We start from the raw sequence: 14,337 nt of genomic DNA on the forward strand, positions 1-14,337 counted from the left end.
CTGGACCTGCTGCTGGTGTAGTCCCTGAAAAAGTCTCTGAATATGCCTCTTCCTTGAATTATCCCAGAGGTTCTGGCTGCTAAGCTGCTCTCCTGCAGAGGATTGAACTGCCAAGTACAAAATCCCAAATATGAGCATATTAAACTCAAAGTAGAAGTAGCATGAGCAGAAGAACTATTTCACATGCAAGTAACTATCTGTGCATACACAAACAGTTTTGCATGGATACAAACACACTACTGTAAGTGAAAGATAAGATCTTTTCACGTGTCATGCTGAATGTCTTGCTTTGGTGTGCATTTAAAAAAAAAAGTGTATTAGCAATTTTGATCATAAGGAATTATATTTACTTCCTAAAAATTAACTATCATCTAAGCTTTGCAAAAGAATAACCAGAAGTAGTAAGAACTGGTAGAAGCCCAGCTGACCTTGCCCTTCCACCAACAGAATCCACAGCTGAAAGAACAGACCCATATGAAAATGCAAAGCAAAACACACAAACACACCAACAAATCTACAATGAGAAAGAATTATCTATTAGATAGATTTTTGCTTTCCCCTTTTTTCCCTCCTAAAAAGCCTTGCACTGGCTTAGCAACCCTGAGGGCCTTTCGCCTTGTGTATATGGGTAGTTGCTGAACAAAATGTCTTGTACTTTGAAATTCAGTGGGTTAATATACTGCTGTTTTCAGAAACCAGCTTTGTTGTCTACTAGTTCTGAAACTATTTGTCACAGTCCCCTCTGGGAGTCTGAACACTTGCTGCCCACATTAAAAGCAAAGTCTGTTTCATCTAAAGAGTCGATTATTCTGTTTATTAAACAACATTTCTTCCCAAATGCATGTGAACATGGTTTGCCTGTTAATTTAGTGGTAGATTATAGATAAAAGAAAAAAAAAATATTACATAGATTCAAATGGTCTTGGATTTTCTCTCTCCGTAACAAGAGTCACACAGCTCTGTACGTAGCACTTAAACTAGAGATGAACTGTCTTCTTTTTTAAAGAAGTTACTGTTGGGTGATGGCTTCATGTTAATAGTCCCATAAAGCTAGGAGTAGATCTTCCTTTTATTTCTGCTATTTTGACTGCAGGCTTTGGCTCTTCATTCATTCCTGAAGATGATACTCCCCTGTAGGGAGAAGTTTTGGGGAGAGACTCCCCAAGTGCAATCCGTACGCTCTGTGTCCTATGAAAACATATAGACATAGTCAGGCACAGCCCTAATAGGGACTGGAAGAGGACCAAAAGTGCTGCCACAATACAAATAACATGTCTGTTCTGCTGTGACAAAGAGTACGCTTCAGCCACTGGATCCAAACAAATTCTACCCATCACATCAAGAATTCAACAGTGGTGACAATGTGGAGAACATGAGGACCTGAATGGGAAAACTTACAATTAAAAAGCTGCAGATGACCCAAACAACCAGGAGTAAACCAACAAATGGCTGATGTGCAATTCAACTTACCTTGTATTTACTTACAAAAGACTGCAAATGGGCAGCACATTTAAAACAGGAATTGTATGTTTTCATTTTGTTGCTACATTTAAAGTTGGTGCATTGAAGCATTATTCATGAAAAACAGTAACTGGATTCTAGGAAACAGACTATTTTTATAGCTGTAGCAAGTACACAGGGGAAAATAAATAAATATAAATACAACCTGTCCCCACTTGATACACTCCTCTTGCTTTTCATCCATACTTGTAGCTTTTTTTCCACTGCTGTATTAGTAAAGCTTTGACACTTCCTCAAAATAGATGAAAATATTTACAGATAAAACAGACGAACAATTCAGAAAACTCCATTCTTTTTCAGATTCCAGCAACAGTTGCTCTGTGCATAGAAAGGGAGGGAAACAAAGCAGAAAAGAGCTAGAAGCAAAATGTGGACTTGCTCTTTTGCTCACCCCACTGACATGCATTTTCTTATTTTGATCTTTGTTCCTAAATAACTTCTCTCTTACTGCTTTCCATTTCATTTAATATTTCATAAATATTCTCTCTTGTTTAATTTTTTGTTCACTATTTCTTAGTAAGTTTCTTCTTTTTCCCTTCCTATCTTTCTTCCCCACTTCATCATTACCCTTATCACTAAAGGTTGCACAGACTTCTGGAATAATTAATAGCACTAATACTATCAAATCACTTCACTAGCACTGTATTTAAAAAACATTTCCAGTAAATAAAGGTTAAAAATTACTGCTTTCAACAGTACTGAACCTGCAAAGTAAAAATGATGCTGGAGTAGCGGCAAACACAATGGAAGGATGTGTCTCATGTGTTGATAAAACCCCTGAAATAGCAAAGTAAGACGGGGGACAGTTGAAAAATCATTTTTAACTCCTATAGGAATATTTATAAGTGAATATTTCTTTGAAAACTGAAATGATTTTTTGTAATTCCAAAAAGGCACAGAAGAATAGAAAAGGACCTTGAGGAGTCTGTAATTCAGTTTCCCTGTGAAGAGATGATTAACAACACATTTGTAATTTCTGACAGAAGTCTCCTGTGGAAAGCTAATCCAAACCTTCACCGTCCTTACCGTCATGAAGAGTTTTCCATCTCACCAGAATACTTTTGCTGAAATTTATATTTCTGTGATTCCAGATTCTTTTTCCTTTGGCAGCAGCACTTTGTGTACTTGAGAAGTGCTGTAATTTTCCCTCAGCTTCCACTTCTGATAAGTTCAGTCTCTAATGAGTTCATGTTTTCCAATTCCCCTTACAAGTTTTTTCTCCCTAACTCTCCCTTTCTTCCCAGTTGCCCAGATCTTGATTGAAGAACAAAACACTGGATTGCATCATCTGTCCCAAGTGGTAAAGTCAAAACTTACTGAAGATTAAGTAGAATTACTATTTCATGCATCTTGATAGCTTTGCCACTAATTATACCTTCTCTAACAGGGAAGTTTTCTTCCTAATTGTTTCATCTTCAACTCTTTAACAAAAATGTCTAGATCCTATTAGTAACAATTTTACGTAGCCAACTCTCATCTGTATGGTGAAAAACATAGCAAAATACTGTACCTTACATATTTCATTACATAATTACACAACAAATTTAAATATGGTATTTCTATTTTGCCAAGATTCCAATGAATCCTCATCTAAGTATGAGCAGCAATTGCTTTCAGATTTGCAACACCTAATTTAGTAATTATATTCCCAAAACTGTCATCTGGGTGACATAGAAAGCTTCGTTTAATATGTTCAATGTTAAGAGTAATCCACTGATTTTGTCTTGAGATATTATTCATACTGCTTTATTCTCTATTATCTTTGGTGCCCCCCAGGGAGGACAGGAAGAAATAGTATATGCACAGATGTTAATGCATGGTACATATATTCCGTAAATATGTAACTTACATTCCATAGGATTTCTCTAGTTTCATGTCACTCTGAAAGATCAAAGGCAGGACTAGGAATATCTCCTTCTAACTCTATCATGGAGAATATATGTTTTGTCTGCATGTATAGTTCAATATCATTTAAAATCATTTGCGTAATAAACCTTCCTCACTCATGAGTTCTGGCCTATTTATGGAAAGTTTTGAATTTTGCTCATGTTTGGTGATTAACACACTAACTTCAAAGCTACACTTCTACTTGTCATGTTAAGAACTGAGCATAAATCAATGAACTATTCTTTGAGAGAAAAAAACCAAACAGATGTGAATGTGGACAGCAGAGAAGTGTGTGAGAAATAAAATGGAGGAAAAAAAAGGAGAAAACATAGAGAAAGATAACATGAGAATGGACAAAAAATGGATGACAATAGGCCAAATGAAAAAAAAAAAACCATAGAGCATAAGCCATGAGGAAATTAAAGCAAAGAAGCAATAGGGCAAAGTTTAAGAGAAGAGAAAAAAAAAGAAACGGCAAGAAGAAAAATGCTAATATATGAAACACCACTGAAACTAAGCACTTCTTTCTTTGCCTTTAAAGTATAATTCAGTCCTATATTTTTAGGAGAGCAGTCATATGTTCTCAAATATTTTGCTCTTTATTGGCAGCACAACAGCTTCATGCAGGATTTCAAAGGCATGTTTCAAGACAAAGACATGTCATATCTTTCTGAATCTCTGCAGGTCCTCCCATATGCTGTGTCCTTTTCTCAGTCCAAAATTCATTAAAACTTAAGTTTTTTTACTCAAAATACATTGTGTAAACATTGGTCATAGTGGATATGTCTAAACCCCTCTGATTCAGAATTCACAATTGTGTTTAACACTTTTTTCAATCTTACAAAACTGTTTATTACAGTATAATTCAAAGCCCAAGTTAGAATCATTAGAAAGAGTTCTTTAATCTTCTGCCTTACAGAAAGTAGGCAGAAGGATTAGAGGAGACAGATGCTGCCATCCAAAGCCTTCACTCTGTTTTCTCTAGTTCCAAGCAGTATAGGAGCCATCATGAGCAGAAGGCCACTTCTCCCCTTTGTAAATCTCTCCATCTCCTCAATAAACAACCAGCAGCTTTCAAAAAGGTAAAACTGCAAGCCAACAGCAGCAAGACAGCACAGCCACACCACAACAGGGAATACAGATAAAGAGAGAAAATCAAAGCAATCATCGGCTCAATATAGTTTCCACAATTCTGCATATAATAAAATAAATAACTGGAAATCCTGGTTAGTATCTTCTAAGAAGTCATTATTCTACTATCAAAAGAATACCAGGGGAAGAAAAATTCTTCCACTTGCTTTCATATGTATAACCAAATGCTTTTAATTGTTGATTTTCATATTCTACTTCTTATGTTCTTTAATTCCTTAGTTTATTCAGTTCTCTGTTTCCTTAAAACTTGTTTTCAATGAATTTCTTTGGAATAATTTCAGGCAGCACCATCACTGTTAATCCTTTCCCAGAATTTTTTAAAGTTAATTGAATATTTAAAAGCTGTGAAAGAAAAACTGAAAGTTCTTATTACTGTCATCTTAAGTCATACCTGCATTGCCAGATTTTAAGAAGTGCACAGCGTTCCTCAAGAACACTTTCCACTTTTGTTTGCTCTGCTTTGACTTGAAGAATAATGTTCATTAAGTGGAAATATAATGGGCATTTAGGAAGTTGAGAAGTGTGGTGCAAGCAGATGGATAACACCTGATTAACAGTAAGCACAATATAGGCGCTTGCAGCATGTGTTTGTTAAGAATGGTGTGATTTTGGTGCAGTTACGCAGAGCAGCAAAGAAACTTGCAAGGTAGAAAAATATCTGAAGGTTCTCCACTAAAATCACAGGTTGTTTGCTTCAACTCACATTGCATTTTCATGTAAAAATGAGCTGTGCAGCATTTGCTGCATTCCAAAATTAGATAAGCCAGTCTTTGTGGTATACTGCAATGATTCCTAGATGGAAAACACATCATTTTCATTCATTTAAGCTTTCATTTAAAGAAAATATGAAAATCTGGTTTTGAAAATAGTTTTCTAAGCATGAAAATTCATTGAATCTGCAGATGACCAGTCCAAATTATAGCTCTTAAGAGGGTATGATTTATTTCTGTTCAATAAAATATTAATTTTTAAGTGCAGTAATGATCATCTTTTAAATTAACATTACATCTTCTCAGACCATTTAGAAGCAGAATAACAGAAACTGCAGTCACAGTTGGCTTCATAGGCCTGTCAGACAGGCAGCCAGTGAGTAGTCATGGTGGGCAGAACAGTACAGGTATCGAGGAGTCAACAAAGGCATTTCACAAATGCCAAACTCTCACAGCAGACAGACAGGGTCTCTAAGTACTGATGCCACCAGTGAGTTTACTAATTTTGAGCTGTATCCTCATCAACTTATAACACAAACAACTTCCTCAAACTGACAAGGCCTGTGCGTCAGTCTGATTCGGTTTCCAGAACTTCATCAGGTCATAGCTCTGACAGTTTTATTTGAATTGTTCCTTGCAACAGCAAATTTCTTGTGTTGTATTCACATCAGATATGGCAGTAAGAAATCCTTGATTTGCTTTTGAATTTGAAAACATTTGTCTTTCTTTAAATGTAATCAGATCTTTGGTCTTTAATCTCGAACCACAGAAATATTAGAAAAATTATATCTTTCCTAAAAAACATATGGATGTATACATATAACCTGCTAGCAAGGCCCTTCCTGTGTGTCTAGCTCATGTCTGTTGCTATTCCATGTCTGAGCACCTGAACCATGACAAGCAGGAGACAGAACAGACATAGTGACAAACCATTTCTCATACTGACTGAACCAGAAGTTTTATACAGGACTTTGTTTCTGATAGCCACGTAGGTCTACAGAACAACCATGGACAGACACCATGGCTATGTATTTTGTCATCTATGGCACTCCTGCAAAGCACATGGCTTTAGAGGAAGATACAGCAGAAGGCCTCTGTGTTGGTCCAGGCATTTTTCCCATAGGGGTGAAGAGGATGAAGGTTATTTGGTTTTGATACTTCTGTATTATTCACAGATTCTCAAAAGATTACATTTGTTTTTCTGAACAAAGTTTATTTTCCCTCAATAGAAGAATGACTGCAATTTCTACAAGTAATACAAAACACAAACCCCATGTATTTCCCCTATGCATCCATACGCATGTCTGCCACACAAGCATATGCCAAACATTGGATTTTGGAAGTAGCAAAGCACCAGTACACTTATAGAATAATTATCTTAAACATCCATTTGGTGAGAGCTGTACATTCTCACTCCTTTGTCTTACAGCTACTTGCAAATTCATGGCATGCTCTGTTCTGTTGCTGTTCCTATTCTGCTTTTATTAATAGCAATGCTTCTCTTCAAGAGTTTAACCTTCACAATTTCATATGTAATGTACAGATTTATTATGTGTAATAATATCTCATATATAATCTATATTTTACTACCCAGTCATTCATGAAATTGGTCATGGGGCATTTTAGGCATTAGAAATTTAAACAATATCATAAAAATTTAACTATTAGTTCTTAAAAGCATTTTTTAATTATGTGGGTTCTTGAGATTTATGACCTTAGAGGTATTTTTTCTTATTATTTTACACACATTCACAGGATGTTTTGTCTTCCATTCAGTTTTAGCTTTGGTTTTATACCAATTTATATAATTTCTATATATAAAAAGATAAAATTATGACAAATTTTTGTTTATTTATTGCAAACATTCTGTTTTCTTGACTGCACTAAAGATGAATTATCTCACTGATACTTTGGTAATGAGAAAATGGTGTTAGCTCTATTCTTAACAGAATAGCTTCAGAAATAATGGCTAATTTCTGCAGTTTGAAGATTTGTATTTCTAATTTCTTTTTTAAAGTAAGTATTTTGTGTACTTTTTCTCATAATAACAGAAGTGCTGATCACATTAGCATTATTTTATTACTGATTTTACATTTTAAAGAATTATGGAAGTGAAAGCAAAGAAATATTCAATGTCATGGGCCCTCATAGCTTTCCTTGTCATTAAAACCTAAATTTGGATAAATTTGGATTAGGCACTTGTCTGGTCCCTGTGTGCTCCCTAGAGTGTTTCTGTGTAAATTCGTGTTGAAACTACATATGTAATGTTGTAAAGGCAATATAGAAGGTGGGAAGATATCTTGGATTGCCTCATTTAGAATTTCTTCATTCTCTGACTTAAGTGCCAAAAATATCACCACCATAATCTCTCACATCCTCAGGGCACAACTTAAGCATCACGTGTGGTCTTTTGCAATGCTTACAGAAAAGGTAAGCAGAACAGACTAAAGGCATGTTGACATCTTGTAGCTTAAGCATGTTGGTTCACACCTTCATAATCAGGAGCATCCTGCCTGTACTGAGCTGGCAGCTGCAGGCTCACTAATGACCACGTTTATTATTTTAATTTCTGCAACCAAAATAAGTCCTTCCTCAGTATCGCCATTGCTACACACTGAGTGGGCATAATCTTCCTGAGAACCCTTGTAAATGTGATCAAACTGATGCAATAGAACCTGGAAAAATATTGGTATTTTCTTTACAATATTATGTAATACAGTGCCAGTCTTCATCACACTGTGATTGTAAATTTCACAGGATACAGATGTTTTTGCCTACTTTGGCAAGTATCTACTTAAATTATGCAGATCGCTCTAAAAGTAATGCCTCCTATTTACCACTCTTTCTGAGAAGAAATGTTTGCTACTATCCAAAATGAACCTCCCCTGCCACATCTTGAAGCCACCACTTCTTGTCCTGTTGCTGTTACCTGGGAGAAGAGGCCGATGCCCACCTTGCCACAACCTCCTTTCAGGTTGCTGTAAAGGGCAATAATGTCTCTCCAGATCCTCCTCTTCTCCAGACTGAACAATCCCAGTTTTCTCAGCTATTCCTCATAAGACTTGTGCTCCAAACACGTCACTAGCTTCACTGCCCTCCTCTGGACACGCTCCAGGGCCTCCATGTCTTTCTTGTAGTGAGGGGCCCAAAACTGAACACAGTACTCGAGGTGCGGCCTCACCAGAGCTGAGTACAGGGGGATGATCACTTCCCTACTCCTGCTGGCAGCACTATTTCTGATACAAGCCGGGATGCCATTGGCCTTCTTGGCCACCTGGGCACACTGCTGGCTCATGTTCAGCTGGCTGTTCACTGACACCCCCAGATCCTTTCCATCCACGCAGCTTTCCGGCCACTCTGCCCAAAGCCTGTAGTGTTGCCTGGGGCTGTTGTGACCAAAGTGCAGGACTCAGCACTTGGTCTTGTTAAACTTCATCCCACTGCGCTCAGCCCAGAGATCCAGCCTGTCCAGATCCCCCTGTAGGGCCTTCCTACCCTCAAAGCAGATCGAAACTTCCTCCCAGCTTGGTGTCATCTGCAAACTTACTGAGGGTGCACTCAATCCTCTCATCCAGATCATCAATAGAGATATTAGACAGGGCTGGCCCCGGTACTGACCCTGAGGAATACCACTCATGACCACTCACCAGCTGGATTTAACTCCATTCATCACCACTTGCTGTTCCCAGCCATCCAGCCAGTTCTTTACCCAGTGAAGAGTCCAGGCCACAGGCTGTGAGCCTCTCCAGGAGAATGTCATGGGAGTCAGAGTCAAAGGCTTTGCTAAAATCTACATAGATCACAGTCACAGCATTTCCCTCATCCACCAGATGGGTCATGTGGTCATAGAAGGAGATGAGGTTGGTCAGTCAAGATCTGCTTTTCATGAACCCATGCTTGCTGGCCCTTATCCCCTGGCTGTCCCACACATGTTGCATGATTGCACTCAAGATGATCTGCTCCATGACCTTCCTTGAATATCAGCTGGAAGAATTCTGAAAGCACGTAGTCTTACAAATTACCAAAGAATCACTAAATCCACCCCAAATGTGGACACATTGAAAAGAGAATGAGGGCCCTGCAGAGGTCTGGACATCAGGACTGCTCAGAGTATGGCTGCAGGGCAGAACCCAGCAGAGTTTGCTCAAGGCAGGTTTGTCACTAGTGCTTCTTTCTGCAGAAGTTGATGAGACTTCTGCCACTGACTTCAAGGTACCAAACTACAGCTGAGATAGGGAATGCGGAAGCAGACACACTGCGCTGTTTGGTAGATTCATTGTTGTTGATGATTATTTTATTGGTAGTATTATTTCCTGACTGGTATTCCAGTAGCTCTTAGAGACACGAAATAAGACTGGAACTCATGACTGAAATGATATATGAGGAAGGATTAAAACGTTAAAATTAATGCAGCATAGCACTGTTTTAATTTCCCTTTACAAACATGTGTTTTGTTACACATAGACAATGTGAGAAGGAAATGCTGTGTGCCAGCGTTTAACTATTTGTCATAAGGTAATGGACTGTGTGTGGAAGCAGTGTGACATCTGGCTCAGAGCTGTGTTCATGCAGTGCTGAATCCAAGCATTTATTTCCTATGAGTAACAGAATTAAGTTTACTACGGAAACAAAATGTGGTGACCTTAAAACTTGCACACTGCAATCTGCTGCTGCTTGGGGCCCGACGATCCAGCATCGTGTTTACTATGTAGCACCATAGTCACAAAGTCAGTTCAGTTTTGCTGAGCACGAACACAAGCACTGTACACCCATGAACCCATCAACACACACAGTGGCTTCCATTGCTGAGAGAGTGGAGAGAAATTTGCAAACAGGGCTTTAGAGCAGAAAAGGTGCTGAGCTGGTGGGTGGGACAGTGCTCTCTGTGCTGCCCTCTGAGGGGCATCGGCCCACCCATGTGCCACCACCACAGCAGGGATGTGCACAGGATGCGTGTGGTGTTCTGCTGTCAGAAAGCACCGACACGAAGGGTTGCGCTGACATATAAAGCACAGTGACTTCACGTTCTGAAGAATGAACACTGTTCCAGAGCAGAGGCAGGGCCCCAGGAGCCAGAGCTGCTGGCCCGGCCACGACCCAGGGGTGATGCGCACAGCTCCCACTGAGCGCTGCTGCACGGCACCCACTGAGCGTGGCGGGAGTAGTGCCTCCCATGCTTATTACTTAATCCTCGCCACAGTGAGCCATCTGGAGCGGGCGCGTTGGCACCGCACCCTCCAAACATTTGTTTGGAACCCCAGATAAGGTGTTTCTCAGCGAAAGAAACCGACTGCGAGCGGTGGGTGACCCCGCCAGGCACGTTCCAGGCCGCCTCCAGGGGACCAGCACCAACTCCGCCGAGAGCCGCACAGGCGACTTGCGAGGGCCCGGGGCGCGGGAGGGGGAGGCGGCCCCGCTCTGACTCCCGCCCTACGAAGCCGGTGCGGCGCTGACACCGCCCGCACACGCGGACCCACTGCCCTCGGCGCGGCCCCCGCCAGCGGATCCCAGCTGCGGGGCGGGGCGGGACGGGCGGCGGCCGCGGGTTCCAGCGGGCGCCGGATGGGAGAAGCTCTCCTCCTCCGGGCACGGCCGCGCTCACCCCCCCCTCCCCCCACCGGCTGCGGGGAGGAGGACGGCGGGGCATGCCGCCGGCGGGGCGGTTCCGCAGGGACTGACATGCTGCTGAAGGAGGGAAGGCGCCGGCCCCTCCGCCTCTCCCCGCGGTAGCCGGGGCGATGCTGCAGGGCGCTCTCCGGGCTCTCCCGCAGGCGCCAGCCTTCTGCTCGCTGCCGTGAGCGGCGCGGGGCACGCACCCTCCCCGGGGCGGCGGCGGGGAAGGCGCTGCCCGCGCCCGCGGGGCCCCCTCGTAGGCGGCGGCGGCTCCGCGCGGCGGATGCGCGTGCATGAGCTCTGCACCGAGCGGGCGCAGGAAGCGCCCCCGCCCCGCCGCCTCCATCTTCCCGGGCAGCGGGACCTCACCGCGCGGCCGCGACGGGGAACGGCGGGGCAGCGGCTCTGAGGGCGCCTGCCAGAGCCAGCGGGCCCTGGACGACTGCAAGACGGTGGGTACCGCCGGAGGGCTTCGCTCGCGCGTTCCGCTTCTCCACGGCGCTCCGCAGCGCCGCTCCCGCCGGTTCCCCCGTTGCCATCGGCGCGGGTGGAGCCGCGCTCCCCGCAGGGCGCTGTCGCGCTCGGGCGGTTCGGACACGGGAGGTGGGAAGGGACAGGGCGGTCCGGAGTCCGCTGGGCCCGCAGCGCTGCCCGCAGCCGGCAGCAGCTTTCCGCTGGATCCGGCCAAATCTCTGCGCAGACCGAGCCTAAACAGGTCAGCCGTCGCTTCTGTTGCATCAGTGCACTCAGACCACCCTCTTGCCCTAAAATCATGCTAAACGGGATGCAGAATTTGAGGCAGCGGCACTCTGTCCCTCTTGTACGTGCTACTGCTTGCTGTCTCTCCAGAGCAGCTGTTGTAGGTCTCAGGTAAAGCCCAGCATCCGTGTTAGTTTTGGACTGTCACATGACACAATAGCATTTTTCTCCATTCATGCTCAAACTGTTGGGGTCCCGGCACCCTCCCCCAGCCGATGCCATACTTCCTGTCTCTGGCTCCCCGGCTGGTGTTGGGCCCCCAAATTGCCCTTCTCTCTCGTGACAGGAATAGCAAGCAAATGTGTTGCTGCTACTTCAACTGACAGACCGTGCCTTGCTGCAGCTCTGTCCAATAACACTGGAAGCGTTTCTGTTACTTCTGCCCTGCCGGGCTCTGGCAGTGTTTTTCTGTGATACGCAAACAGTGCTGGCAGATCTCCACACCGATACTTCAAAACCAGCAGCAGCGCCAGAGCATCAGGGTACAAAGCTGCCACGGTGGCTCTATAAATACATCCAACAAGTGGATCCCGCTGCGTCCTGCCTTTCTTCTCCTTCTCAGGAGCTTAATTTAGGTGATTAAACATAAGTGCCAGTTTTGTTTCTTCACTCTGTATCTGGTAAAATTCTGATTAGAAATATGCCGTGATTTACCAAAGGACTGTCAAAATGTAGTGAGATTCGAGAGGCAAAATGAGGGATCTCTCTTGTTCTGTCTTGATGCTGCAGCATCAGCGTGGTTTTGTTTTCCTTGTCAGTGCTGAGGCTGCTCAGTGTGTCCTCTGTTGGGATGTCAGGCGAGAACCAGCAGAACACATCTGCCTTACCGGTGTGGGATGAGGAACTCTTTGCTTTTTATGATGCAGAATAATTGTGCTGTGACACAGTGTAGTGCTCTTCTCTTTCTCCACTGGTTTCTTGTGTCCTCTTAAGCTACACAGAATAAGACATGTGAAGAGTTTGAGTGTTTTGTCTAGGGCTTTGTTGTCATCCGGTTTTTGGTGAGATGAAGGCATTGGGGTTGTTTACCTGCTCCAGAAACAGTGAAACCTTACAGTTTGAGAAAGCATGGCCGAGAAAATGGGTCCTGATACCAGTCCTTAGTCCTACAGAGTAATGACAGTGGTGAACATGAAGAACCAGAATGTAACACTGCCAGAGAAGCAGCTCATTTATCTTGTTTCTGAGTATGGCAGTCTGAGGGCTGGACTTCCACATTTAGTGAAGCTGATAGATAGAATCCAGGTGCCAGACCTGGGATTTTGCCATGCCTGTATGTGGGACATACCAAAATCCTGGTGGCAATGATGGCTGCAGTTATCAGCAGTTACTCTTGTCTGTTTCCGTAATTTGGAAATTGAGGTCAAATCAGCAAAACAAAATAAATACATATTTTGTTCTAACGCTCCCTTCCTTCCACCCCCTCCACCATGTGGAGCAAATGCTCTGATGTGCTTCTCCCAGCAGACAGCAAATGCTTTGTTTCCTTAAAATACCATCCCACACAAGCAGTCAGTGGAACTGAACAACCATGGTCTGTCCATCACTGTGAATCTACTTGGGCATCCAGCAGCATCCTAGTGTGTCTGCTGGGTATCAGATAGCTGTGGAAAGGTCAAAATGTTTGTTTACCTCTTTACCTGCTTTTTGCCCCACACTGGGAAGGGTGTTTTCTAGAATCCTTGCTGGGAAGTGCCTGTCCAGTACATTTTCCCCGACAGTGATTCCCAGTCAATTTAAGGTCTGAAATCTGGGTTAGAGGCCAGTGAACAGAACTCATTACAAAATTAGCAAAAATCTCCAATGTAAAAGCAAACACTGCATTCCAATCAAGTGTACTGTTAATCAGGAAGCAAGAGGAACAGAAGCAGTCATTTCTGGGGATATTTTCATCTCTTATTGATAGCAAAAAATAACCTACTAGTAAAGCAGCTGTTTGTAGGGGATTTTTTTTATTTTTTTCTGCTTAGTATTTAAGACTAATAATTCACACTTGCAGAGATTAGAAGCAGAAACCCCACTTTCCTGCAGGTGAGTGTTTGTAGCACACGAGGCAGCTGGCATGGAGGCCGTCGTCATTCGCTAAATCTCAGGCACCTGATCCCTTGTGCCATGAAATTGGGAGCAGCAGGAACAGGCTCGAGGTTGGATATGTGTTTGTAAAAACACAGCTGTTTTTATTGTTGTAGTTCAGTGTCTCACCTAAGCACACCGTCTGTTTTTCAGCTCGTCCAGGATTTCAATACCCAAGTGGCCCTGTACCGGGAGCTGGTGATTTCCATTGGGGATGTCTCTGTCACCTGCCCGTCTCTGCATGCAGAAATGCACAAAACTCGGACACGGGGATGTGAGATGGCCTATCAGGCTCATCAGAAGCTAGCGGCGATTTCTGGGTAGGAGCCTGCTCATGTTCATGGTTAAAGCTGTACTCTTATGCACGTCTCTGCTAAATATTCCATTGAGGAGACTTTCATCAACAGCACTGACTTGTGTTTCTGTTTTAGGAATAGAGATGTATGACCACAAATTCTATCAAATGCTCATATCCTTATTATAGTGCAATTTGGGGTCAAATCTCAGTCCCCTGACAGAGGTGATATCTCACCGATTTCACATGTTGCTTTTTATGTAAGTGACGAAGATTTTGCCCTATATGACCAGACAATTTAAAAAGATGAGGGGAGAAGCCTTGACT

At 43.0% G+C, this 14,337-nt stretch overlaps 1 protein-coding gene across 3 annotated transcripts in view; it reads left to right on the forward strand.

Annotated features, from left to right (window-relative positions):
- RGS7BP (regulator of G protein signaling 7 binding protein) overlaps positions 11,039-14,337 on the forward strand; it is a 37,194-nt gene continuing 33,895 nt past the window's right edge. Inside the window, exons 1-2 of one of the 3 annotated variants that reach the window (XM_021381162.1) lie at positions 11,039-11,335; positions 13,869-14,035. In XM_021381162.1, coding sequence (XP_021236837.1) covers positions 11,177-11,335; positions 13,869-14,035 — 326 coding nt within the window. In that variant the 5' untranslated portion in view covers positions 11,039-11,176. Of the gene's footprint in view, positions 11,336-13,767; positions 13,787-13,868; positions 14,036-14,337 lie in introns of those variants that run through there. The other 2 variants (XM_021381163.1, XM_021381164.1) reach the window with 2 other exon arrangements.

The sequence above is a fragment of the Numida meleagris genome, chromosome Z (assembly GCF_002078875.1).
Source record: "Numida meleagris isolate 19003 breed g44 Domestic line chromosome Z, NumMel1.0, whole genome shotgun sequence".
NCBI lineage: Eukaryota > Metazoa > Chordata > Aves > Galliformes > Numididae > Numida > Numida meleagris.